Source organism: Alosa pseudoharengus, unplaced genomic scaffold (genome assembly GCF_046254945.1).
Source record: "Alosa pseudoharengus isolate Yale_2024_CS ecotype anadromous, Long Island Sound unplaced genomic scaffold, YU_APseudo_1.1 YU_APseudo_1.1_scf_12, whole genome shotgun sequence".
Taxonomy (NCBI): domain Eukaryota; kingdom Metazoa; phylum Chordata; class Actinopteri; order Clupeiformes; family Clupeidae; genus Alosa; species Alosa pseudoharengus.
This window is the reverse complement of record NW_027468587.1, coordinates 25,576,784-25,602,526: the sequence shown is the minus strand read 5'-3', so window position 1 is coordinate 25,602,526 and position 25,743 is coordinate 25,576,784. Positions and strand designations below refer to the sequence as shown.

The following is a 25,743-nucleotide window of genomic DNA, read 5'->3' as shown; positions in this document are numbered from 1 at the left end:
TATGTCTCATTCCATCGAACTACAGATCCGCTACCCTATCTGGCAAACTTACATAGTGCGGTTATAGCCAATAAAGAGCTGCGAATCGAATGCAGAAGTGCCGTTCACCCTGTTACGAGTTGATAAACCACTGAAACGATTTTGGAATTGCAAATTAATGACTTCCAGGACTGCTTGCCTTTTCCCCAGCATCACCTTCTCAGTATCATCTAATTGTATTCTGTTTTTTATGCATTTGTTTGTTTGTGTTTGGTTTGGTTTGTGTCGCCATACTGTGTTGTTGGCCTCTCGGGGCATCAGCTGAAAGCTGCACTTTGAATGCCTTAGAGTGCCAGATATGGTTTATGTGACATCTGCCATCCACACAGAGCAAAACAATCAAAGCGAGATGAGATGAGTATATGCATATTCTTCTGTGTGTGTGTTTGTGTTTGTGTGTGTGTGTGTGTGTGTGTGTGTGTGTGTGTGTGTTTGTGTGTGTGTGTGTGTGTGTCTGTGTGTCCGTGTGTGTGTGTGTGTGTGTTTGTATGTGTGTTGAGGAAAAGTGAAAGTGTGGGATATCAGAGAAAAGCTACCCCTGGGCCCTTCTCTCCTAGACTGAGTGGGTTTCTCTGCATCCTCCCGCATGATTTAGGAACTGCAGTCCCTCTTAATTAGGTCCCTGAGTGGAGAACGTGTCACTCTCACTGTGTGTTGTGAACCCTGTAATGCATGCTGCGGAGGGGACATGGTGTTTGTTATTGTCCCATAATGCATTGCTCTGGAGGGGGCATGGTGGATATTATTGCAGCACAACACACTGCAGAGAATATAGCACGATGGGTGTTTCATTTGATCCGTTTCCACTCAGATTCTTCAGCGCTCTCTCCAGAGGGGGTGACAGTGTGCTGATGACCAGATGAAAGTGTTCCCTCCTCTCTCTTTCTCTCTTTCATTCTTTCTTTCTTTCTTTCTCCCTTTCTTTCTCTCTGTCTCTGTCCATCACACTTTTTTTCTGGCATGTGGTGGACTCGGTGAGATGTGCTCTGACCTTTTTAGCATGCAGAGGGGAGGAGGAACGTGCAGTGTGCGAGCAAGAGGTGCTGACTCCTGCTCTTTGAGCTCACTCAAGCTCCTGTCAGTGGGCAGTCAGCCATGTACCCCAGCCATATGCACACACACACACACACACACACACACACACACACACACACACACACACACACACACACACACACACACACACAGACACACACACACACGCACACAAGCCTGTGTTGTGTTTGTGGAGGGATGAGGTCTCATGTTTTGTCAGTTTCAACATTTCTGATCTGAGTGCTGAACATTTCAACATTGTATCTCTTGAGTGTCCAACTGTGCTGTGTGGATGGAGGATCTAAATGTCAAAGGAAATAAGGAAAAATTGCTACACATTGACAACATGCCACATGGAGTGACTGGACTAAATATGATGTTTTTCATTATTGGGGGCCTAGCAGCGAAGCTGCGAAGGCACCCATTGAGTTAGTAGTTTTTCCTATTATTATTATTGGGGGCCAAGCAGCGAAGCTGCGAAGGCACCCATTGAGTTACTAGCTTTTCCTATTATTACACTTCTGCCATTGGAGTCTATGGCAGCCCATAGAACGCCTGGCTAAAAAGTGCAGATTTTTTGGCAGAAAGTTTCGGGACACTCCACTGACCATTCACACTCATTTACGGACCTCTAAACCCAGCCATCTAGCGCCACCAACAGGTCAAAATCTGGCCGAAAATTGAACCGCTGGGTCTAAAGTTATGAAATTTGGCACACTGATTCAGCACTGTCCCATGATCACTCTCAACAATTTCCAGAACTCTATGCCCAACACTCTAGCGCCACCAATGGGTCGAACCTGGATTGCATTCACGCATGTGACCATTGAATGGTGCGTCCGATTTTCACATATCAGGCACCGTTGGAATCCCTGGACCGACTTAAGTTCAATGACCCCTATTACGTCACTTTCTGCCATATTGGACCTCCGCCATATTGGATTTAGTCCAAACTCTACGAAAAGTTTCAGCGGTCAGAAATTTCATCCGATTTTCATGGAACTTGGCGGAGATATTCTTCTCCCCGAGCCGCACAAACGATACTTGTCAGATTTTTCAATTTCATTTTTGTTTGCCCGTGACAGCCAATCAAATATGGTGATGAAGCCGCCAAACAGGAAGTGGACAAACATCTAGGTGACACTTTGAGTTAACACAGCAAAACTCGATAACATTAGTCAGGACACTTTCTCAATCACTCACAGCAATTTTTATGTATATACATTGAACGCTATAGCGCCACCACCAGTTCAATGTTGGACATGCAATCATGCGTGTGATCCTTGACTCTTTTGTCTGATTTTCACAATTGAGGTAGCATCTGAATCCTTGGACCATCCCGAGTTCATCGACCCCTATCCCATCACTTTCCGCCATATTGGACCTCCGCCATATTGGATTTAATACAAACTCTATGAAAATATTCAGCGGTTACAAATTTCATCCGATTTTCAAGGAACTTGGCGGAGATGATTTTCTGACCGAGCCACACAAACGATACTTGCCAGATTTTTCAATTTCAAGTTTGTTTGCCCGTGACAGCCAATCAAATATGGTGACGAAGCCGCCAAACAGGAAGTGGACTAACATATCGAAGACGCTTTGAGTTAATATAACAAAACTCGATACTATTAGTCAGGACACTGTCCCAATCACTCACAGCAATTCTTATGCATATACATTGAACGCTCTAGCGCCACCTGCAGTTCAATGTTGGACATGCGTTCATGCACATGATTCTTGACTCTTTTGTCTGATTTTCACAATTGAGGTAGCGTCTGAATCCTTGGACGATCCCGAGTTCATCGACCCCTATCCCGTCACTTTCCATCATATTGGACCTCCGCCATATTGGATTTAGTCCAAACTCTACGAAAAGTTTCAGCGGTTACAAATTTCATCTGATTTTCACGGAACTTGGCGGAGATGATCTTTAGACCGAGCCGCACAAACCATACTTGTCAGATTTTTCAAATTCCACTTTATTGGCCCATGACAGCCAATCAAATATGGCGATAAAGCCGCAAAACAGGAAGTGGGCTAACATCTCGGAGACGCTTTCATGTATGAAGTCCAAACTTGGTACAGGGACTTTGTATCTGATTGTGAGGACACGGGAAGAAATTGGCATCATTTGGCCTCCATAGGGGGCGCTGTAATACAGGAAGTGAGCTTGTATCTCAGCAACACTTCGGTGTATGAAGTCCAAACTTGGTACAGGGACATATTAGCTGATTGTGAGGACATGAAGGAAAGTGGTCTCATTTGGCCTCTAGGGGTGCTGTAATAAAGAAAGTGAGCTCACATCTCAGCAACACTTTGGTGTATGAAGTCCAAACTTGGTAGAGGGACATGGTAGCTGATTGTGAAGACATGCAAGGAAAGTGGTTTAATTTGGCCTCTAGGGGTGCTGTAATAAAGAAAGTGAGCTCACATCTCAGCAACACTTTGGTGTATGAAGTCCAAACTTGGTAGAGGGACATGGTAGCTGATTGTGAGAATGCACAAGGACATTGGTGTAATTTGGCTTCTTGCTGTGAGTGCTTGCTCATGCCATGGCAACGCCATTCCTGCTATAGCGCACTGCTTGGCCCCCACATTGCTGCTTGCAGCTATATTTATTATAAAACTTCTGCCATTGGAGTCTATGGCAGCCCATAGAACGCCTGGCTAAAAAGTTCAGATTTTTTGGCAGAAAGTTTCGGGACACTCCACTGACCATTCACACTCATTTACGGACCTCTAAACCCAGCCATCTAGCGCCACCAACAGGTCAAAATCTGGCCGAAAATTGAACCGCTGGGTCTAAAGTTATGAAATTAGGCACACTGATTCAGCACTGTCCCATGATCACTCTCACCAATTTCCAGAACTCTATGCCCAACACTCTAGCGCCACCAATGGGTCGAACCTGGATTGCATTCATGCATGTGACCATTGAATGGTGCGTCCGATTTTCACATATCAGGCACCGTTGGAATCCCTGGACCGACCTAAGTTCAATGACCCCTATCCCATCACTTTCCGCCATATTGGACCTCCGCCATATTGGATTTAGTCCAAACTCTACGAAAAGTTTCAGCGGTTACAAATTTCATCCGATTTTCACAGAACTTGGAGGGGATGATCTTCAGACCGAGCCGCACAAACGATACTGGTCAGATTTTTTAATTTCATTTTTGTTTGCTCGTGACAGCCAATCCAATATGGCAATGAAGCCACCAAACAGGAAGTGGTAAAACATCTAGGTGACGCTTTGAGTTAACATAACAAGACTTGATACCATTAGTCAGGACACTGTCCCAATCACTCGCACCAATTTTCATGCATATACATTGAACACTCTAGCGCCACCACCAGTTCAAAGCTGGACATGCGTTCATGCTCGTGATCCTTGACTCTTTTGTCTAATTTTCACAATTGAGGTAGCGTCTGAATCCTTGAACAATCTTGAGTTCATCGACCCCTATCCCGTCACTTTCCGCCATATTGGACCTCCGCCATATTGGATTTAGTCCAAACTCTATGAAAAGTTTCAGCGGTTACAAATTTCATCCGATTTTCACAGAACTTGGCGGAGATGATCTTCAGGCCGAGCCACACAAACAATACTTGTCAGATTTTTTAATTTCAAGTTTATTTGCCCGTGACAGTCAATCACACATGGCGACGATGCCGCCAAACAGGAAGTGGGCTAACATCTCGGCTACGCTTTAATGTATGAAGTCCAAACTTAGTACAGGGACTTGGTATCTGATTGTGAGGACGCCCTAGGAAATTGGCATCATTTGGCCTCTATAGGGGGCGCTGCAATACAGGAAGTGAGCTTGTATCTCAGCAACGCTTTGATGTACGAAGTCCAAACTTGGTATAGAGACTTGGTACCTGATTGTGGGGATGCACTAGGAAACTGGCGTCATTTGGCCTCTACAGGGGGCGCTGCAATACAGGATGTGAGCTTGTATCTCAGCAATTCTTTGATGTATGAAGTCCAAACTTGGTACAGGGACTTGGTATCTGATTGTGAGGACACAGTAGGAAATTGGCATCATTTGGCCTCTATAGGGGGCGCTGTAATACAGGAAGTGGGCTCAAATCTCAGCAACGCTTCGTTGTATGAAGTCCAAACTTGATACATGGACATATTAGCTGATTGTGAGGACATGTAAGGAAAGTGGTCTCATTTGACCTCTAGGGGTGCTGTAATAAAGAATGTGAGCTCACATCTCAGCAACACTTTGGTGTATGAAGTCCAAACTTGGTAGAGGGACATGGTAGCTGATTGTGAGAACACACAAGGACATTGGTGTAATTTGGCATCTAGGGGCGCTCTAACAAAGTAAATGAGCTTATTTCTCAGCCGTTCTTTATCCAATTGCAATCAAACTTGCTGTGAGTGCTTGCTCCTGCCATGGCAACGTCATTCCTGCTATAGCGCACTGCTTGGCCCCCGCATTGCTGCTTGCAGCTATATTTATTATTATTATTATATATGTTTGAGTTCACTATCAGAGATTTTCACCCTTTTTGGGCCTAAGGCCCTAAAGGTCAAACCAACCGGCACAACCTTCACACCGGTTGAGAACCACTGCTGTATATCATCAATGCTCCAGTATGTGGTCATGGCCTGTGGCCTGCTGACGTAGCTTTTGCTGAAACAAGCCAGTTGAGTGAGCAGACATGCCCACATGGCAGCCATCATCTGTGCTTTAGCACCACTGTTCGTTATCTGCGGTTTCAACACAGCAGCCTGTTCACTAACAAGAAAGAGCATCTTTGTTTTTACAATGGCGTGTAGCAAAACCACCGACTGCTTCCGCCCTGATAGGGTCATTTGGCTAAGTGTGGGCCTAATTGCTCAAACTAAGTGATGCCAAATGATATTTGTTTAAGAATGGGATTTGCTAGTATTTTGTTCTGGTTCATTTCTGTACTTATCAACCACTTACGAGTTGAAGACAAGAGCAGATAAAAGCTGCAGTGGTTTGACAGAGAAGGGCATCTTAATAGTCAAAGTATGACCATCTGCATTTGACCATTCCTGATGTAAACGAGAGTAAAGAACAGATTAAGAGATAACAATACAGTAATTACGTTGTGGTCTTTTAAGTTTTGCTTCATTTTCAGGATATGCAAGGCCTAGTTCTGAGAAGAATCATTATTTGAGAAATAATGGGCCTTGACCTAGTTTGCAGCATCTTAGCTCTCCAAAGGAAGTTTTGGTCAGTGCTGAAAGCCAGCCATTAACATATCTGGCTGCAAAGTCATGCTTTTACACAAAAGCCCTTGTTTCCTTTATGAGGGTGAGGGTGGTATTGTATGAGGCACAGTTATCTATGATGGTGCTCCAGTAGGTTTTCCATTGGTCTGCCTCCATTTGGTCCAGTCATTACTAATTGGTTCAAGCCTCCCCACCGTAGGGAACTGATAATGATGTTAAAAAGGCATTTTCTGTGTGCAGACTTTCCAGCAGCTATGAAATTAACAGCACTTTTTGAAAATGCTATGTAAAAGGTAGGGTATTGTGCACCAGTCATTATCGGAAGCTCTCTTGTACTGCAGATGTTTTTAGAGACTTCCTCTTTGGTTTACCGTGCCTCTCTAAATCAGACCTCTGTGTCCCTCCCCTGTGTCCACTCTGTCTGAAAGCAACACAAGCTGCGGAAGCGTGCTTCACTGTCAGAAACCCGGCCCCTGTAAGCTAGCTGCCAGGCAGGCCACTCTACCTGGTCACCGTATATAGCGCTAATTAGGCAGGTGTCTTACTGGGGAGTGGAGGTGGGGGTAGTTTGGTTTGAGGCCCCAGCAGGTCTTGGAAGGCAGGGGCTAAATATTTAATGGGAGGGGGCTGTGGCTAACATGACACGCAGCATGGGCACTTTGTAGCGGCTGACAAAGCTTATCAGTGTGGAATGGTCACCAGAGGTAGGCGGTCTGCATTTCATTTGTCCTTGGTTCATTTCTGAATATGTGTGTGTGTGTGTGTGTGTGTGTGTGCGTGTGTGTGTGTGTGTGTGTGTGTGTGTGTGTGTGTGTGTGTGTGTGTGTGTGTGTGTGTGTGTGTGTGTGTGTGTGTGTGTGTGTGGATTTGACAGTGTGAGTGACTGGGAGAAAGTGTTTGCTTTTGTGTGTGTTTGTGTGTGTGTGTGTGTGTGAGAGAGAGAAAGAGAGAGAGAGAGTGTGTGTGTGTGTGTGTGTGTGTGGGACCCCAAACTGCAGCCAGAGTTTGGACAGGAAGTGTGGCACAGATAGCGTGGGTTTCTCTTTCCCGTGGCAGAGTTTCAGACAGCTGGCCGAATCAGATGGATCGCTGATGGAGAGACGGCTCAGATAAAGGCTTTCTTATCCTAGCACAAGGAGCTAGCCACACACAGACACACACACACACACACACACACACACACACACACACACACACACACACACAGAGAGAGAGGCCGATAAATAAGTAAACCTGGAGAAGGCTGGACATGGAAGGATGGAAGCGGAAAGATAAATGCCTGAGAGAAAAGGACCGCCATTGTTGAACCGAACTGCATGGGTATATTTTTAGATGCCAGGAACAGGGAGCTGCTTCTTTCTGTCATCCTGTCTTGTTTTTTTACCTCATGCACAATCTTAATTCTCCCTCTCTCTCTCTCTCTCTCTTGCTCTTCCATCCACAGATATGTGTCACAAAGATGTCCACACGCAGCTGCCAGGGTCCGGACTCGGTGATCAAGCCCCTGGACACCATCCCTGAGGACCGCAAGGTGCGTGTGCAGCGGACGCAAAGCGGTTTCGAGCCTTTCGAGAAGCCGGCCAGCCAGGTGAAGCGCGTCCACTCGGAGAACAATGCCTGCATCAACGCCAAGAGCTCCTCGGCTGGAAAGGAGTCACCCAAGCTGCGCCGGCACTCTAGCCCCAGCTCGGTGAGTGTGTGTGTGAGTGTGTGTGTGAGTGTGTGTGTTTCCGTGTGTGTGTGTGTGTGTGTGTATACATGTGTGTGTGTGTGTGCATGTGAATGTTTTTTTTTTGCAAATGTTGGCATGAATAGTTATTGGTCTCTCTCTGTGTGTGTGTGTGTTTGTGTGTGTGTATTGCGTGTGTGCGTGTGTGCATGCATGTGTGATACTTAGCTTTAAAAACTCTTTGACATGGTGACCCATCAGCTGTGTTTTTATTCATGAATGGGATACTGGTTGCATCATATCTTCATTAGCATTAATGAGATTATTTCCCCAGATCAATGTCTAATTAAATGTGGGCTGCTGAATGCATTCTGCTCAGTGATGTTGCCAGTGTTTCATCTTAACTGTAATCATATTCAGAGGGAGCATTTGTTCTGATTCATTGCTCAATTTTGGTTATGCATCTCTAAGTATGTAGCTACCCTATTGATTGACTTAGCTTTCATTATCCATTTTTAGGAATAGTCTATTGAAATGTCAATAACATATTCTTTCATTTCAATACCCAATGCAGTGATGAGCAGCATTCCATTACCCATACAGCAGTTTGGCTTTGGGGTGCTATTGGACTGAAGCACTCAAAGGTGGAAGTTGAGGGGGGTCATCCCTATGTTCCCCGGGTCCTATGTTCCCCGCTCGGGGTTAGGGTTAGGGTTATGGTTAGGGTTTTAAAAAAGGGTCCTATGTTCCCCGGTCCCATACAAAGTGGGGAACATAGGACCCTGGGAACATAGGACCTGGGGAACATAGTACACTCCCAGTTGAGGTAGTTATAGTTCTGCAGAGGGACACTTGACTGTGGTGTTAATTGTTGAGTGAGTCCACTTTCGTATGAGTACATGTTGAATGAGGGTGCTTTAGGTGTGAGTATGTAATTAATGAAAGGCTTCAGAAGGTGTGGAGATTGCATGTTTCATATGGTTACCACGGAAATGGAAAAGTCATGAATCTCTTTTACCAGGTCTGGAAAAGTCATGAAATTCATTGGAAAAGATATTATCATTATAGATATGATGTTATTGAGCTCTTTCAGGGATAATGGGTGCAGTATGATACAGTTTCCACTTGAACTGACAGCCTAACTAGCATAATTTAATTAAAAAATAAAAAAGGTTGTTTCATTTTCAATGTGTGAGTGAAATCATATACTTAAGGTACTGCAGGCTGTAAATGTTAATGACAATTTTTAGAAGAGTCTTTAAAAAAGCCTGGAGAAGTCTTCTGAAATGTTGTCAATGAAATTATGTCATGGATAACTTATCTTGAGTGAAGCTACTCTTGAGGAGCTAAATAGCCACTCAGACACTGGTAGAAGTAGTAGGCTACACATACCAGTAACACTTAATTTCTGCCTTGATTAATGTGTTTTTGTATCTGAAGAGATGTTCTCAGTGTTGCTGACATCACAGAACAAAATGTACATGTTGGTTAAATATAGCTAACAGAAAGAAACTGCACAAGCCCAGTCAGCAGCTAATACCCATGAGATCAGTGGGCGTTAAGGACCATATCAAAAATCTAGATCTAGCCTAGATCAGGACTGCATCTACATATGGATCAAAGCCATTGCGAGCAGCTATCTGAAAGTGGTGTTCAGAAAGAAGACAGTAAGTTGGCACATAGCGTTAGCATGAGCGCACTAGCGGGGGCATTGTATCATGTAACAGCGAGGAGCCCGAGTGCGAGTTCTGGGTCTGTATCTGTCAGGTAACCGGCTGAAACCTCATCTGTGCCTCATGTTGCCTTACAAGTCAGGATCACTTTCTCATTCCGGCAGCAGAGAGTCTGACTACACGCCCCTGGCTAATGCTCTCTAGTGAGAGCAAGGGTAGAGGGAACAAAAGGTTTTTCATCTCCAAGTTTTCTGAGCTGAACTGTAGAAGCTAAGACATACCCATGCAGCCCAAGGCAAAAATGTACAATTTTGGTGAACCCAATATCCTGAATTTTAAGCACAGCTCACTTAAATCGATTTCCCACAGTGGTCATGGAATTATAGGGCTGCGTTGTGGAGGTGCATCTATGTAAAAAAAAAACACTGGATTTAAAGCTGCTATTTGCTGAATGGCACAGAAATGTTAAATCGAACCAGCTGATGCAAATTGGACCAAATTGAATTGATTCTCAGTGCCGTTGCACAGAAACCCTGAATGAATTGTTTTTTTTTATTGCAGGATTCCGTAGCAGCCTACCCCCAGAGTGTTTTTGTTTTAGGGCACACTCAGGCTTTTTCCGGAGCGAGCGTGTGTGTGGTCACCAGAGAGCGGAATGGAGAGAATGAGAGAGTGGTGTGTGTCAGCGGGGGGGGGGGGGAGAGAGAGAGAGAGAGAGAGAGAGAGAGAGAGAGAGAGAGAGAGAGAGAGAGAGAGAGAGAGAGAGAGAGAGAGAGAGAGAGAGAGAAGGGAAGCAACAACAGAGGAGAAATAAATGCAGAGCATACTTGCTTGCTGATTCACAGCGATGAAAAATGCATGAGTGAGAGATGAGTGATGCTCTTAAGAGTGGCGGGGACGTCGAAGTGGGGTCCAGGGGTGGGGGGTAGCACAGAGAGCCCTCACCCCCAGCCAGGCGCCCCTCAGTGGGAGACAGCAGCTAATTTACTAGCCCATCTCTTCAGAACTCCATCTCTCCTCAGGTAGCCAGATCCTACTCCTGCTCATAGTGGAGTAAAGGTGTGTATGTGTGTGCGTGTGCGTGTGCGTGTGCGTGTGCGTGTGCGTGTGTGTGTGTGTGTGTGTGTGTGTGTGTGTGTGTGTGTGCAGGCTTATGTATGTAAGTGAGAGAATGATGCACGAATAATGACTTGACTCACGCTGAGTCAAAGCTGACATAAACATATATAGAAACAGCCAGCACACACACACACACACACACACACACACACACACACACACACACACACACACACACACACACACACACACACACACACACACACACCTTCACAGCAGGGCTTTGGGTCACCCTGCATGTGTTTGCTGTGATGGGGAGCGTGTTACCGGTGTGTGTGTGATTACTGCCTGGCTCAGGTTGCTGTGGAGGGATCCCTTTGGTCTGGCACTTTCAGGGATTAGGTTGTAGGTCAGGGACCACGTGGACGTGATCATTTCATGGTTCCGCATTTCAGATGAAAATCGACCTCAGGATACGGTGCTTATAAAATCATGGAGTGTGTGCTTGGGGTAGATTGGGTGGGGGGTTGACCCAATAAAACCATTTCTGTGAAATGAGATATTGTGTCCATTCATCACTGATGGAGATTGTGTTATATCCAGAAAGGTGTAGATGGAGAATGAGATGGTGCTATATTCAGAAAAGTGTCTCTTGGGTAGATGTACAGAGATGTACAGAGGGAGTGTAATTAAGTATAAGTATATATACTCTTTTGATCCCGTGAGGGAAATTTGGTCTCTGCATTTATCCCAATCCGTGAATTAGTGAAACACACTCGGCACACAGTGAACACACAGTGAGGTGAAGCACATACTAATCTAATCCCAATGCAGTGAGCTGCCTGCTACAGCGGCGCTCGGGGACCAGTGAGGGGTTAGGTGCCTTGCTCAAGGGCACTTCAGCCATTCCTACTGGTCGGGTTTGAACCGGCAACCCTCCGGTTACAAGTCCGGAGCGCTAACCAGTAGGCCAAGGCTGCCCCCTAAGCCCTCTTAGCACCTTAGTCCCTCCGCAGAAGGCAAACACTGTCCCTTGCCATATTATGTTGAATTTACTAAGCATTCACTTCATCAGGTAAACAGTGTTTGTCACTGCCCTCCAACATTATTTAGCAAGCATGGCCCACAACTGAACACTTTAATCACAGATGTAAAAAATGAAAGTAGCACATTGGAAGGTAAACAAAAGTAAAAGTTGGTTCTGAGAATGGTTCATAGAGGCAGAACTGGTGCTTTGAATAGGCTACCGGCTCTGTTGTTTCTGAAAGTTTATGTTATTGATACCTTTCTGGATTACACCTGCTTTTATAAATAAAAGCGGAGAATTTTCCCTGCAAAACATACATGCACTTTTTTCATACATATGCCGGAATACCTAATCAATCGCTCTTAGCAATACCTAATCAATCGCTCTTAACAATACCTAATCAATCATTCTTAGCAATACCTAATCAATTGCTCTTAGCACTTCTCCATGTTTTTGCACAATACTCCCACATTTCCCTTGACCTTCCCATAATCCATGTATGAGTCAGAAGAGCACAGTTCGCCTGACAGCTCTCCCGTGGCTGGCAAAATGCCCTTTCATTCATATGTGGTCTGTTTGTACATTAATGCCATGTTTTCAGGCACGAATAACAGTGGCTAATACCTTAGTACATAGATTGTATATATGTATCTATATATACAGTCTATGCCTTAGTATGTCAGCTTGTACCTCTCTCTTTGTCTTTCTTTGTTAGTGTTTTTCACTCACCATATTAAATGTGGTCTTCTCCAGGGGAGCTCATAATGAATGACGTGGTGTATTTATTTCTTATTATTATTTTATATTCATGTCTGTGGTGCCTCTTTTGGGTGTCTTGCCATTTGCACAGCCTGAGATCTGCACAGTGAACATAATAGACCTCATGCAGAAACATTCTTTTATTATATTTTTCCTTAACTCTCTCTTCAGAGAAAAAAGAGAAGTCAACTCCAGATGCACTAAACCTTCTTAACCATCCCAATCTGCTCTTAGATTTGAGGATATTCTTAGAAACACTATATACCGGTCATTCAGATGCTGAATGCATGCAATATCACAGTATTTCATATAATCATTATAGCCCTCTAAACATATGAAAAGTTCAGATGCAAAACCCTTTAAATCCGTCTGACTACTTTTCTTTTTTTTTTTTTTATCAGGCTCCTAGAGTGGTATTAAGCGGGTTTTGAAGCAAAATTATTTGATTAACATATATGTTTCCACTGTCCATACTATGTGTTGAGAGCATTCACTCCAATCTTATCTCATTTTTGACAGAGCTGGCGTTTAGAGGGTATTGCATCTGAACTCCTCATATCATAGTATACATTTGATTAGATTATGATCAGGCATGTTTTATGTTACCTTTTTATGTTTATGTTTTTTTATTTATCTTGATAATCTTTTCCTATCTTGCTACCTAAGATGCATAACCTAATGAATCCCAGAACTCATCAGGCACTAACAAAATAAGGACAGATCATGGATACGAAATAAAGAGAGCAATGTTGCTTGTGTGTGGCTTTATGCTTGGGACCCCTATGTGATAACACTGTGAGAGTCCAACATTCTCTCTGAACTGTCCCTCAGATAGGATTTCACTTCCTCTCCCATCTCCAGGGAGAGATGGTGTTTAGCAAAACCTCTCCCTAGTGTTTGGACCGGTTGTTACGCACCGCAAGATGACCAGACAAGATATAGGCTATGGCTTTAAAACCAAAAACAGTGTTCAATCACCACTGAAACACACCACAACATAAACCATCCTGAAGCAGATGTGTGTGTGTATGTGTGTGTGTGTGTGTGTGTGTGTGTGTGTGTGTGTGTGTGTGTGTGTGTGTGTGTGTGTGTGAGTGTATGTGCATGTGAGGGAGAGAGAGATAGAGGGTTGAGAAAGAGAGAGAGAGGGGGAGAGAGACTACCGTTAAGGACTGAGCGGTATGCTGCTCCATTGGGACTGTCTGGAATCTGTTGGAGCCCCTTTCCTCTGCCCGGCTCCCTTCCCTCGTTCCCTTGTCCCTGAGCTGCCCCCCCACCCCACCCCACCCCTGCAGAATGCCGTAACCTTTCCCAGAGTGTGTGTGTGGCAACATCTGCACGTCCACCGCCAGTCTTTGCAAATGTCACACAGCTTTTCCAAAGGGCTCTTCTACCTGCCCAGGATATAGGTGTCTCGACTAAAAAACAACAACTTGTCATTCAGAGTCACGAAAAAAAGAGCAGATGATAAAGGTCTTGGAAATAGCTCCAAACGTCCCTTGTGGAGAATAGATGCCCAGGTTGGTGTGGGGCTAATTTGGAAGTATTCATTCTTAGAGGACCCTGATGTGATATTGAATTGGGCAAAGGCAGAGCTGGGTGATTGAAACAGCTATTTACAGCCTCAGAGAAAGTAAACAGCTCTCTGGTGGCCAATCACATCTTGCAGATTCATTTGCACTTGAGCTCCATGTGATACCCACAAGGGCTCCAATCTTCGGGTCCATTTTTGTCTTAATACATATAGGGAATGCGGATGGAAACATGGTTCATGGATGGAATTGCAGGGATTCGAGGTAGATGCCAGGGACTGTGGGTAAAACAAATAAGGTTCAATTTGAGGAGTTTCTTTTTCTTTCAGGGAAATAGTGGGAAGCATAATACTTCCATGTGATGCGTGTAAATCACACACTACATTCAAACAAACAAATTCACATATGCACACACACACACACACACACGGGCACGCGCCCACACAAACACACACACACACTTGCTATTTCCATTAATTCGTAAACCTACTCATCCACCAGGGCCATTATGTAAATTTGCGGGAGTACAAGAACAGAATCATTTAAATTCAGCGTATTGATTTGATGTTCTGGCCAGATACTCACTTTGGCGGAATTCTCCGGCTCTCGCTCCTCCTCCGTCTTATTGATCAGGCGTCATGAGGCGGACGGACAAGGCCAGGCCTGCTGTGCATCTTGTGCTATTGCAAACAATGTTGTTTACCATGCAATCATCCATCAGAGAGATAGAGAGAGAAAGAGACAGAGAGAGAGAGAGAGAGATAGAGAGAGAGAGTACTCAGCCTGCCTACATAGTGTGGGTCTGGGTGAACCGACGGCCCATTTGGCACGGTCGCTGCAGCCTTCAGGTTGCTTATCTCTGATCTCCCCATCCCAGGTGGGGAGAAGCGAAAAACACTGCAGGACTGTGGGGAGGAGGCTGACTGAGGCTCCGTAGCCAGGCTCCGTAACGGCACATGAGGCCCGCAGTGCACTCAGGCCCCTATGTAGCCAGCGGCCCGGAGCAGTAGCGCGACAGATGCCCGGAGAAAGCAGGCAGGTGTTTGTGCTTCAGGAGTAGCTTAGAGATAAGCATAACGCTTGCAACAGCCCCTCCGCCCGCAACTGTGCTAATGGAGGTGCAGCAGTCTTCAGAGAGAGCCGGGGGGGAGAGGGAGAGAGAAAAGAGAAAGAGAGAGCTGGTGTGTGATGTTCGACTGCAAGCTCCCATTCTATCTCTAATTCTAATCGCATTCGTTACAGCCAGTATAGGGCAGCCGATTGCAAACAGAAAGGTGCTGTGGGAGTGCTGCTGTTGTGCTGTGCTGTGCCAGCCTCTCCCTTTCCTCTCCCCGCGCCTCTCTCTCTCTCTCTCCTGGCATTCTCTGCAGTAACTACATACTGGAATTCCCATGGTGCCTCTGAGAAGCCTGGAGGCATCCTCTCCTGTCTGCGGGGGGAAGCGATCCATCAGGCCCACCAGTGGAGCTGACGCCAGCACTGCCATCAGGTGTTGATTGGTTGGGTAGCCTAAGCCTGCGAACACGAACCGCCCAGTCGGTAGCCACGCGACTGGTCCAGGCTCTGCTCATTTGCCGTTCTGCCAAGATGCTTGTTGATAATTGTATAGTTGCCGTACCATGTGAACAGAAACAGGGTGTTTTGTTTTGGCAAAGATGACAGTGGTTCATTTTAGTAAACTCTCTCTTTGCCTGTTTCTTATATCATGATGAGACTATTGTAAGAGTATTATGACACGTGTGTGTGTGTGTGTGTGTGTAGCGTGTGGGTGCATATGTGTGTATGTGTGTGGGTACATGTCTGTGTGTGTGCGTGTGTGCGTGTGTGTGTGTGTGTGTGTGTGTGTGTGTGTGCATGTCTGTGCGTGTGTGTGTGTGTGTGTGTATGGGGGGGGGGGGTGTAACTGGAATGACTGTAATTGCTTTTCGACTCTGCTTCACTTGCTTTATTTCTCTGTGGCATTCCCCAGCTATTGATGACCATTCTTTCACCATGATGGCTTTAAGCCATCACTCTGTGCATGATGGTCACTCTCCTGTGGCCCATGAAACTCCCCTAATGAAGATCTGAGACCGCTCTATCAAAAACATCCACCAATCAGTGTTCTCCTGGGAGACTGATAGACCATGCCTCTCATAATTATAGGAGAGATGTGGTTGGGTGGCAAGGCATGTTATAAGGAAACTGGTCTAAGGAAGACCAAGACTGCTGTGTTTTAAATCAGAGGTAAAGCATGAAGCTGCAGGACATGACGGAACCATCTGGAAGTAAACCAGTCTCAGGGTCTGTGTGGCTGTATTGACAGGATGTAGTTCCAGGCGGGGTTGTTGGTCAACATTTCTCTAATGTTTCTCTTAACATTTGCTCCTGTCCTTTTTTTTCATTTCACAGCCCACCAGCCCCAAGTTTGGAAAGGCCGACTCATACGAGAAGCTGGAGAAACTGGGGGAAGGCTCATATGCCACTGTGTACAAGGGAAAGAGCAAGTCAGTTCTATTTCTTTCCCTCTCTCTCTCATACACACACACACACACACACACTGTAGACATAGACATACATCTTTCTCACACACACATTCTTTCTTTGCTGTCACAATGTGATCCTAGTGTGTGCTCTCTCTTTGCCCCATCACTGTGTGTGTGTGTGTGTGTGTGTGTGTGTGTGTGTGTGTGTCTATGTCTGTCTGTCCATCGGTCTGTCTAGACTGTGTCCTTTCAACACAATAATTGAATTATATATCTTTGCCATAAGCTAGTCTTCAGTGCAACCATAGTCAATTATTACTTACGTGCACAATTTAATTGCATCTCAATCTTACCACAGAGATGGACTGGGACCTCGATGAACATATGGCTGTGGTAGCTTAGTTTATCTTCCCAAGCATGAAATACCATTTGTTTTATCAAATCTCTTTTAAATGGGATTGTTTTCAGGCATTAATTTCAGAATGATTTTCCCTCTTTCACATTATTCTGCCCTGCATACCAATAGAAAAAGGTAAATCATTAGCCTTTACAAATTAAAGTCTGGAAAATTAATTTCATACACTACAAATTGGATTGAATATTGCACAGGCCATTGTTCAGGGTCCTGTAGCTTTCTTGCTTTTGTATGTGTGTGTTTGTGCTCTCTCTCTCTCTCTCTCTCTCTCTCTCTCTCTCTCTCTCTCTCTCTCTCTCTCTCTCTCTCTCTCTCTCTCTCTCTCTCTCTCTCTCTTTCTCTCTATCTCTTTCTCTCTCTCTCGCTCTCTTGCTCTCTATAGCACATTTGATTGGTGTGAGTCATTGCATTTAATGCCGTGTCTTAAAATGGCTGAGTCTCACTCCAGTGCCTCTAAATTGCATTTCATTGACTCTAGAAGACTCAGGTCCAGATGATGCCCTTTATTGACTACTGTTTTAATGCAATGCAGCTCTGACAAATGAACATTTTTATTTCACGCTCGCCCCCGCCTCTGCTCCAACCCCCCTTTAACCCACACCACCCCCCACCCCACCTCGGCAGGGTGAATGGGAAGCTGGTGGCGCTGAAAGTCATCCGTCTTCAGGAGGAGGAGGGCACCCCGTTCACAGCCATCAGAGAAGGTGGGTCCCGCTGACGAGCTGAGTTCACGAACTCAGTAGCACATGCATGACACACACACACACATACACACACACATTTGGAGCCAAGGAGTTCGCAACAGCAGTCACATTGTGCACTATACAGATTGCATTGTGAAAGCCAATTCACTGCTGGGCTTAGGACAAATGAGGTTGCCCATGGGCATTGGTGATTCAACCTGGTTACAATACTGACTAGGTAAATGGCACATCCATGATCCACAGATTATGAGTAAGTTGATTACCTGATGCTGTTGTCTCGCGTGTTGTCTGTTTTTACCTGATGCTGTTTAGTGTGTTGTCTGTTGTTGCGTTTGTATGTTTCATGGGTGGAGGTGCTCCTCTGGACCCTCACCTCTCTTCATTTGAGAAGGAATAAGTACCTCACATGTCTGTGTAGGAGTGACCACTGTGTGCCACTGTGAGTAATGACCATGGTCACGCAGGACCCAGAAGCCAATACTGTACATTGGTTTGCTGAGCTGCAGTCCATTCTTTCTGCATGTGATTGAGTTTCCTCCCCCATTAGTACCCAGAGATGCTGAAGTACCTCGCTGAGTTCTCCATTTTTAACAGAGGAGTTCACCTCTGCTTGAGCCGAGTCTCATGAAACTTGAGTGTAATGTGAGGGGGCGGGGGGGGGGGGGGTAGGGGGCGGTGGAGGACTGAGTGAGTGATTCCAGCAGAGACCGGGGGTGTGAGAAACACCTGACGCTCACCGAACCCCCCAGACCCTTTGGGGCATCTCAGCCGAGGCGAGGAGTTGACGACCCATCTGTTTGATCTGTGAGATCCCCATGCCAGTGAGCTGAAGTTCGCCCTCCCAACACACACACACACACACACACACACACACACACACACACACACACACAGACACACAGACACACACACATACACACACACACACTATTCCAAGCCCCACTTCATCCCACCTCCTGCTGTGCGGATCATAGGACCGCTTTGAAAATTTCAAACTAATTCAGCAATTACGGGGCGAGGTGACTCCTAGCGCTGAACGTGCGGAGCATTCCATAAAGTCTGAGGGAGCTGACAGACACAAGAAGGAAAGACAGGCAGAGGGAGAGAGAGAGAGAGAGAGAAAGAAATGGAGGGATGACGAGAGAGGATGGGGAGAGAGAGAGAGACAGAGGTAGACTTTGTGTGTGTGTGTGTGTGTGTGTGTGTGTGTGTGCGTGTGTGTGCGCGCATGTGTGTGTGTGTGTGTGTATGTGTGCATGTGATTGTGTGGATGGGATACATGTGGACAATTTACGGCCAAGTTGAAATGACCAGTTTCTAATGACCAGACCACTAAGGGTGAATTTATTTCCCCGATATCTGTTTTTTTTTCTGAAATGTTAGTACTTTTGTTTTTTGTGGGTTACAGTAACAGTCAGGGTCCAGGTCTGACTTGTACAGGACATTTAGGTTCTGCTGTAGACCCTCTGCTGTTGGAGACAGCATAACTGAGTTGTCTGCAAAAAGAAGAAAATTTGATTTCAGAGTCATTTAATAAGAGGCCAGGTGCTGCTGACTGCTCGAGTTTTTTTTTTTTTTTGCCAATTCTTTAATATAAATGTTGAAAAGGGTTGGTGATAGAGGGCAGCACTGTCTCACACCCCGTTCTTGAGTGAAGAATTATGTTTGTTTGTTTCCATTGTTTCATTTTACTTGCACATTTGTGGTTTAAGTACATTGTTTTTATTATGCTGTTTGTTTTTCCCCGGCCCTACACCAGTTTCAATAACTTGTAGAGTAGTACAGAATAGGCCATCATGCCAACAAGAATCAAAGGCCTTCTGGAAATCTCCAAAGCAAGCAAATATTTTTGTTTATGGTGTGTTTGATATTTATTAATTAGGGTGTATTTGATATTTATTTATTAGGGTGTGTTTGATATTTGTTTATTGTGTGTTTCCATATCAATCAAGTTTTGGTAAATTTGGGTGTGTTCTGGGTTAATGCTGTGTTTTCTATAGGTTTTCAAAGTGACTTTTCTGTACTCCTCTATTTTGGATGGCAAGTTCATCTTGCTGCTTTTTGTTAAGTTTATTAAACATTTTCCAGATTTTTTTTAGAATTTAAATATTCTTCAATTGTCTCTAATTGATTTTTGGTGAACTGTTATTCTTTCGGAGTTTGATGTTGTATTGTTTAAGCTCCTCATAATAACTAACGCGTAAACCAGGGTCATCGGGTCATGAGAAGTTTTTTCCTCATGATTTTGGAATCCTGATCAAACCATTTTCCATGATCTTGTTTATTCTTTTGAGGGTTTTTGATAGTCTTAAGACTTTAGAAATGGTTGCCAGGTAATGGAAAATGGTGTTTAGACTCTCGGCTGCATGGTTTACATCATAGTTTGTGCAGGTACGTACTAGCTATACATGTTTCTCTTAGAGAACCCATTTTGGGTTGACAAAGCTTTTAGGTACTCCTCTTTGCTGTTATGGGCCCATCTGTAGGTTTATCTCTCGCTCTTACTGCTCCCTCACTCACAGTGAATCCAGTCTAAAACATAGCTGTTTTTCAGTGAAAGTTGGAGATGGAGCTCTTAGAGATGGAACTTATGAGCAATGGTATCGTATTTCCAATGCCGCACCCCCTACTTAATCTCTCAAAATAATATGCAGGTGTGTGACTGTCAGTTTTGGCAGTTTTTACGTGACATGAAATCTCTTTTTTGAGCATCCTTTAGCAAGTTAGGTTTCCTGCTCAGTCCTTGAAAGGGCTTCTTGCAGCCGAAATAATCACATTTACCGCAGTGTGCAAAAGCTATTTGCTATTCTTAATGAGACACTTTCTTCTTCCCTTCTAAATAAAAGGGCTGCTGGAGTTCGTTTGGCTTTAATGAGATAAGATTTCTGCAAAGTGTTTGTTCTATGGTGATTGCCATGCAGTAATTAATGTGTGTGTGATGTGATTGTGGGGGGGGGGGGGGTGGAGGGGGGGGACTAATCTCTTAGTAGATTCTCTGATCTTCAATAAGAAAGTGGAAAATTAATGATTTGACAGAAATCAATTAAATAAACATTTGTGCCTTAGGTGGGGTGGCGGAATTAACAAATTACAAGGGCTGAAAGCAGGGGACTGGGAACACTAGTAACAGCCATGTGAGTGGTTAGAGGTGATGATTGAAATGTTTGGCTACTTAGAAACATGACATTTCTTTATCTCAATGAGGAGTGGTTTTGTTCAGGTTAACTAATGCATTGATTTGCATTTAAAGGAAAAATCGATTTTTGACATAGATCTCCATGTCTCAAGGTCACCGAGTGCTGTCGGTATGAAGAAAAAACGAAAACTACCAGTTTTACCTAGCTAGAGTTGCTAGTTCCAGCAGATAAAGCAGCCAGGCAGCTACAGCACTACAATCTGGGCTGGGATGAGTGTCCTTGCAAGCCAAGCATTAGCCCTGTTATATGAGTATGCATTAGCATTCATGTGTGGTGTATGCAGATATGAATGAAAATGCTATTAGAGCTTGGTACTAGTGTGTGTATTAGCATTCATGTGTGGTGTACAGTATGCAGATATGAATGAAAGTGCTATTAGAGCTTGGTACTAGTGTGTGTATTAGCATTCATGTGTGGTGTACAGTATGCAGATATGAATGAAAGTGTTTTTAGCACTGGGTACTAGTGTGTGTATTAGCATTCATGTGTGGTGTATGCAGATATGAATGAAAGTGCTTTTTAGCACTGGGTACTAGTGTGTGCATTAGTGTCTGAGGAAGTGATGCATGTGCAGCTATTTGAGCTCTTTATTATTCCTGAGATGCATTTTCAGTGTTCTGCTCCTCATCTCGCTCTCTCTCTTTCTCTCTCTCTCTCTTTCTCTTTCTCTCTCTCTCTCTATCTCTCTCTCTCTCTCTGTCTCTCTCTGTACAGCATCTCTCCTGAAGGGCCTGAAGCACTCCAACATTGTGCTGCTCCACGACATCATCCACACCAAGGAAACTCTGACGCTGGTGTTTGAGTATGTGGTGAGTATGCCCCATGAGGCGCTGACACACTGCAATCCGAGCTGGACACCGCAGGCAAAATCTGCCCAGCTCTCGGCTCAGCACACGGCTCTGGCCACTGTGGCCGGCCCTCTGCATTTTACATCCCCCAGCCGTTTTAACTTTTAATGCCTTCCTGGTCAGTGTCCATTTTGACTCTCCTGGCAGATGGAAACACAGCTTCTAGCCAGCCAAAGGTTGCCTTCTTTCTGCCCACAAATGAAGGCTCTAATTGAAGATTCTGGCTTGTCTCTGTTTATCGTGATTGCCACTCTCGCTACATCTCTCTTTTGCTCGCTCTCTTCCACTTTCCTAAAGGACTTTCTCTCTCTTTCTCTGTTTCAGAGATGTCTCTCTCTCCCTCCCTCTATTTCATGACTAAGCTGTATTTCTATCTGTCTCTCTCTCTCTCCTCCCCCTCTCTCCATCTCTGATTGACTTAGTGTGTTGTCTCTCTCTGTGTCTCTGTCATCAATTCTCTCCATATTTGTCTGCTTTGGCAACTTTCTCTCTCTATCTATCTATCTCTCAATTTAATTCAATTCAATTCAATTCAATTCAAATAAGCTTTACTGGCATGGAAACAAATATATTCTGCATTGCCAAAGCATTCACTGGAACAATAAAAGAAAAAAAAAATATGGGAATTGGTCATATCTGTTTTGCCATGCAGAGTGATTACAAATGTATCACTATTTTGTATGGCTGGTTCTTCAAGGTGCATTCTATGTTATATTTAGTCATTCTGTTGTTTTTAGTAACATACTGTCCTTTCTTCTTTCTGACTGTGCTTTTGTATCCTTTGAGTTTCTCATTATCAAACTACTTTTCATCACGTTGTTTTGTATTTCTTGATTTATTTATTTTTTGCAGGATTGTAGGACAGATATCTATAGGAAGAAATCAGATATGTGGTTTATATTTTCTACTGCGAGATTTACTGAGCTATACTGTGGGGGTAACTATACTTTAGCATGACAGAGTGCATTGGTCCCCACATGGATGATGATGTGGCTAGGCTCACCCAGATGTTCCCTGCACAGCTGCTGACAGGCACTATCAGTCTTTGGACACCAAAGTTTTACTGGCAAATAGCTTTTCCGCCTTGATAAGTTTCCCATTTCAGTTAATTAGGATGACTATTTGTGAATCCAAATGATGTGGGGTGTCTTTTGGGACTGTTGCTGCTGGATTCGAGGACCTTCTGGTGGGGGAAGCATGGGTGTCTGAGTTGCAGCTGGCTCTGTAGGGGATTCACTGGGCTGTTGCTTACTGCTCTCTAAATGGTTGCACAGCGTCATCTCTTAGGGCGTATTCACACTATGCCATACGTACCGTACCCGAGTACTTTTGACCCCCAAAGTCCGTTTCGTTTGACCAGTGAGATCGCTCCGTGTCTTATCCGGGGACGGGACGCTTATTCGTGCCAGAATCCGCTTGAGGAGATGGACTCGGGCACAGTACGGTTTGGCTTATGATCGCGCGTATGCAAAGATTCTAGAGCACAGCAGCTCAACCGTGCCTGGTTACAGTTTGATAGTGTGCAGTGTGTACCAAGAATGGGAGAGAACCGGTACTCCGACACGGTACAAGTGAACTGTGCCCAGTGTGCACTAAGTGCCCTCTGAGTCTCTCTCTGTCCCACTCCATCTCCCCCATCTCTTACCATAGTTACTTAATGTTGGACATCAATTGCACTTTGAGATGGCTCAGATGTTCTCCTAGATGCTGTATCTGTTTGCTTTATGTTATGTGAGAGCTCTATCAGTTCTCCCTCCTGTAAAGAGAGGCTCTTTGTAATTTGGCAAACTGACGGCTCCAGCTGTGTATCACTAGCCTCTCTGGTCCCTTGCTGGACTTGGCTTTGAGAGTGGCATCAGCAGGTGATTGGGCATGGTGGAGCAGCGATAACACTACCACCTGACATCCGGTTGGCCCGATATTGATTCCGGATTTGCTCGCATCCAGGACTAATTGGAATGTCTAATTGGAAACAAAGTGATCAAACTGATCTTGTCGCTGATGCTGGCTTGCGTTGCATGCAGTTAGCAGACAGTATGTGTTAGCTGTTTTGCTGCCACTGTGCTGTTGGTGTTGCTGTTGCTGTGCTGGGATGGTAATATCCTCTCAGGTCCTTCTCTGGGTTTTCTCCAGCAAGTTATTACAAAAGATGGTGAGAAAAACATCCCACTGTCTCATTTGCATTCTCCTTCTACTTACTCACAAGGTTTTGCGGATTTGGTGTGGTGAAAAATGCTAATTTTCTGGAGCTCATGTGAAGCAAGACTACATGACTCTATAGAACCTTCAGAGAATCTCTTCTCTCTCTCTCTCTGTCTCTCTCTCTCTCTCTCTCTCCCCCCCCTCCCTCTCCTGCTCGTGTGAGTGTGGCTCTGTGTCGTGTGTGTTTACAGAGTGGATTAGTGCTCTCTAAAGGTTTAGCCCGGCGCAGAACAGAGCTGAATTCAGGCCACCCGCCGCAGGTCGCCGCTCCCTTTGAAGCCTTAACGCTCAATTTGGCGTCCACGCCGACGAGTGCTGGGGCTGCTGGCCACACCAGATGTGGGCCTGGTGACTGCAGAACTCGTCCTCATGAGGCCTGTGGACAAACACACACACACACACCACACACACACACACACACACACACACACACACACACACACACACACACACACACACACACAAACTCGCACATACACACACACACACACACAAAACAAACACACACACACACACACACACACACACACACACACACACACACACACACACACACACACACACACACACAAACACACACACACAAACACACACACACACACACACACACACACACACACACACACTGGGTTAGCCCTGCGTTAGAGGAAGCTGCTGTGCCTGTCCAAATGGTTTTTAGAGAGAGACGCTGACACTGTAGGCAGGACAGTCCTCCTGAAAGGGAGGACAGCTGGAAAGCACATACATACAAACACCTGAGGGAGATTGACAAACAGGCAGACACCTGGACACCTGGGAACACACACACACACACACACACAGAAACATTTGAAGGTAGACGGTGAAACACTGTTAGGCACTACATTTAACCGTTTGCCAGTAGAGAACAAGGTCCAGCTTCATTGCTATGCAACCATTTAGCACTGCCCATCTATACAAATCATGGATGTAGTTTCATATGTATACGACTAAACGTTTCCTATTACCTCACACATGAGCCACAGTGATATATTATGATGTTTTTAGAGGATACAATATTAGAGCATACTATTTTACAGTAATATTAGACCAAGAGATCAATATATATGAGTCATGTCCGCATAGATGTTCTTCTAGCTCAGTGTTCAGTCCACTTACTGAAGATTCTTGTTTCCCCTCACTAGGCTTGAGTCTGTCAACAACTGCTGACTGCCATGAAAGGCCATCTCAGATGAGTACAGAAACATGTAGTCTTTTCACCAGACAGAAGTGGAGAATCTAAGTCAGAAAAGCCCTCTGGTGGTAGAAAACAGCGCATTGCAGAACATTTCTCCTTCTCTCTCTCTATCTGTCTCCTCCTCTCCCATTCTCCTCCTCTCTTTCTCTCTCTCTCTCTCCTCTTCCTCCTCCTCCTTCTTGTCATGAATCCTAGCAGCAGGTCGAGGTCTTCCACAGGAAATGGCATTAAACTGTTGTAAGGGGTTTTAATGAGCTATAAGGTCGACCCATAGCCTTTTCCCGGAAGAGTCTGGTGTTTAAAGGGTTTCACAGTGAGGCTCCTCTCACACACACACACACACACACACAGACACACACACTGTCTCTCTCTCTGGAGTTACTGACATTTATATTACCACAAAAGGGGGCTGATGAGGACCCCTTCTTCTGAATACATTATGATACTGTCTCATTAACTAAGAGTGTGGGATCACAGTAGAGGGGAGAGTGAAAGGTGTGTGTGTGTGTGTGTGTCTTGTTGTGTGTGTCTTGTTGTGTGTGTCTTGTTGTGTGTGAGTGCCTGTTTTGTATGTTGAACACAACGGGGACATTGCGGTTTCAGAAAAAACGAATGTTTCACAGCAGTGCCACAGGGTTTAAATAAAATATTAAGACAAAATCACTACACAAAACATTTCATC

At 44.9% G+C, this 25,743-nt stretch overlaps 1 protein-coding gene across 2 annotated transcripts in view; it reads left to right on the top strand.

The window, feature by feature from the left end:
• Nucleotides 1-25,743, top strand: part of cdk14 (cyclin dependent kinase 14) — a 166,523-nt gene that overhangs the window by 42,597 nt on the left and 98,183 nt on the right. For both annotated transcript variants that reach the window (XM_076280591.1, XM_076280593.1), the window contains 4 exons: nucleotides 7,740-7,985; nucleotides 16,406-16,500; nucleotides 17,519-17,598; nucleotides 21,510-21,604. In XM_076280591.1, coding sequence (XP_076136706.1) covers nucleotides 7,740-7,985; nucleotides 16,406-16,500; nucleotides 17,519-17,598; nucleotides 21,510-21,604 — 516 coding nt within the window. The remainder of the gene's footprint in view (nucleotides 1-7,739; nucleotides 7,986-16,405; nucleotides 16,501-17,518; nucleotides 17,599-21,509; nucleotides 21,605-25,743) is intronic.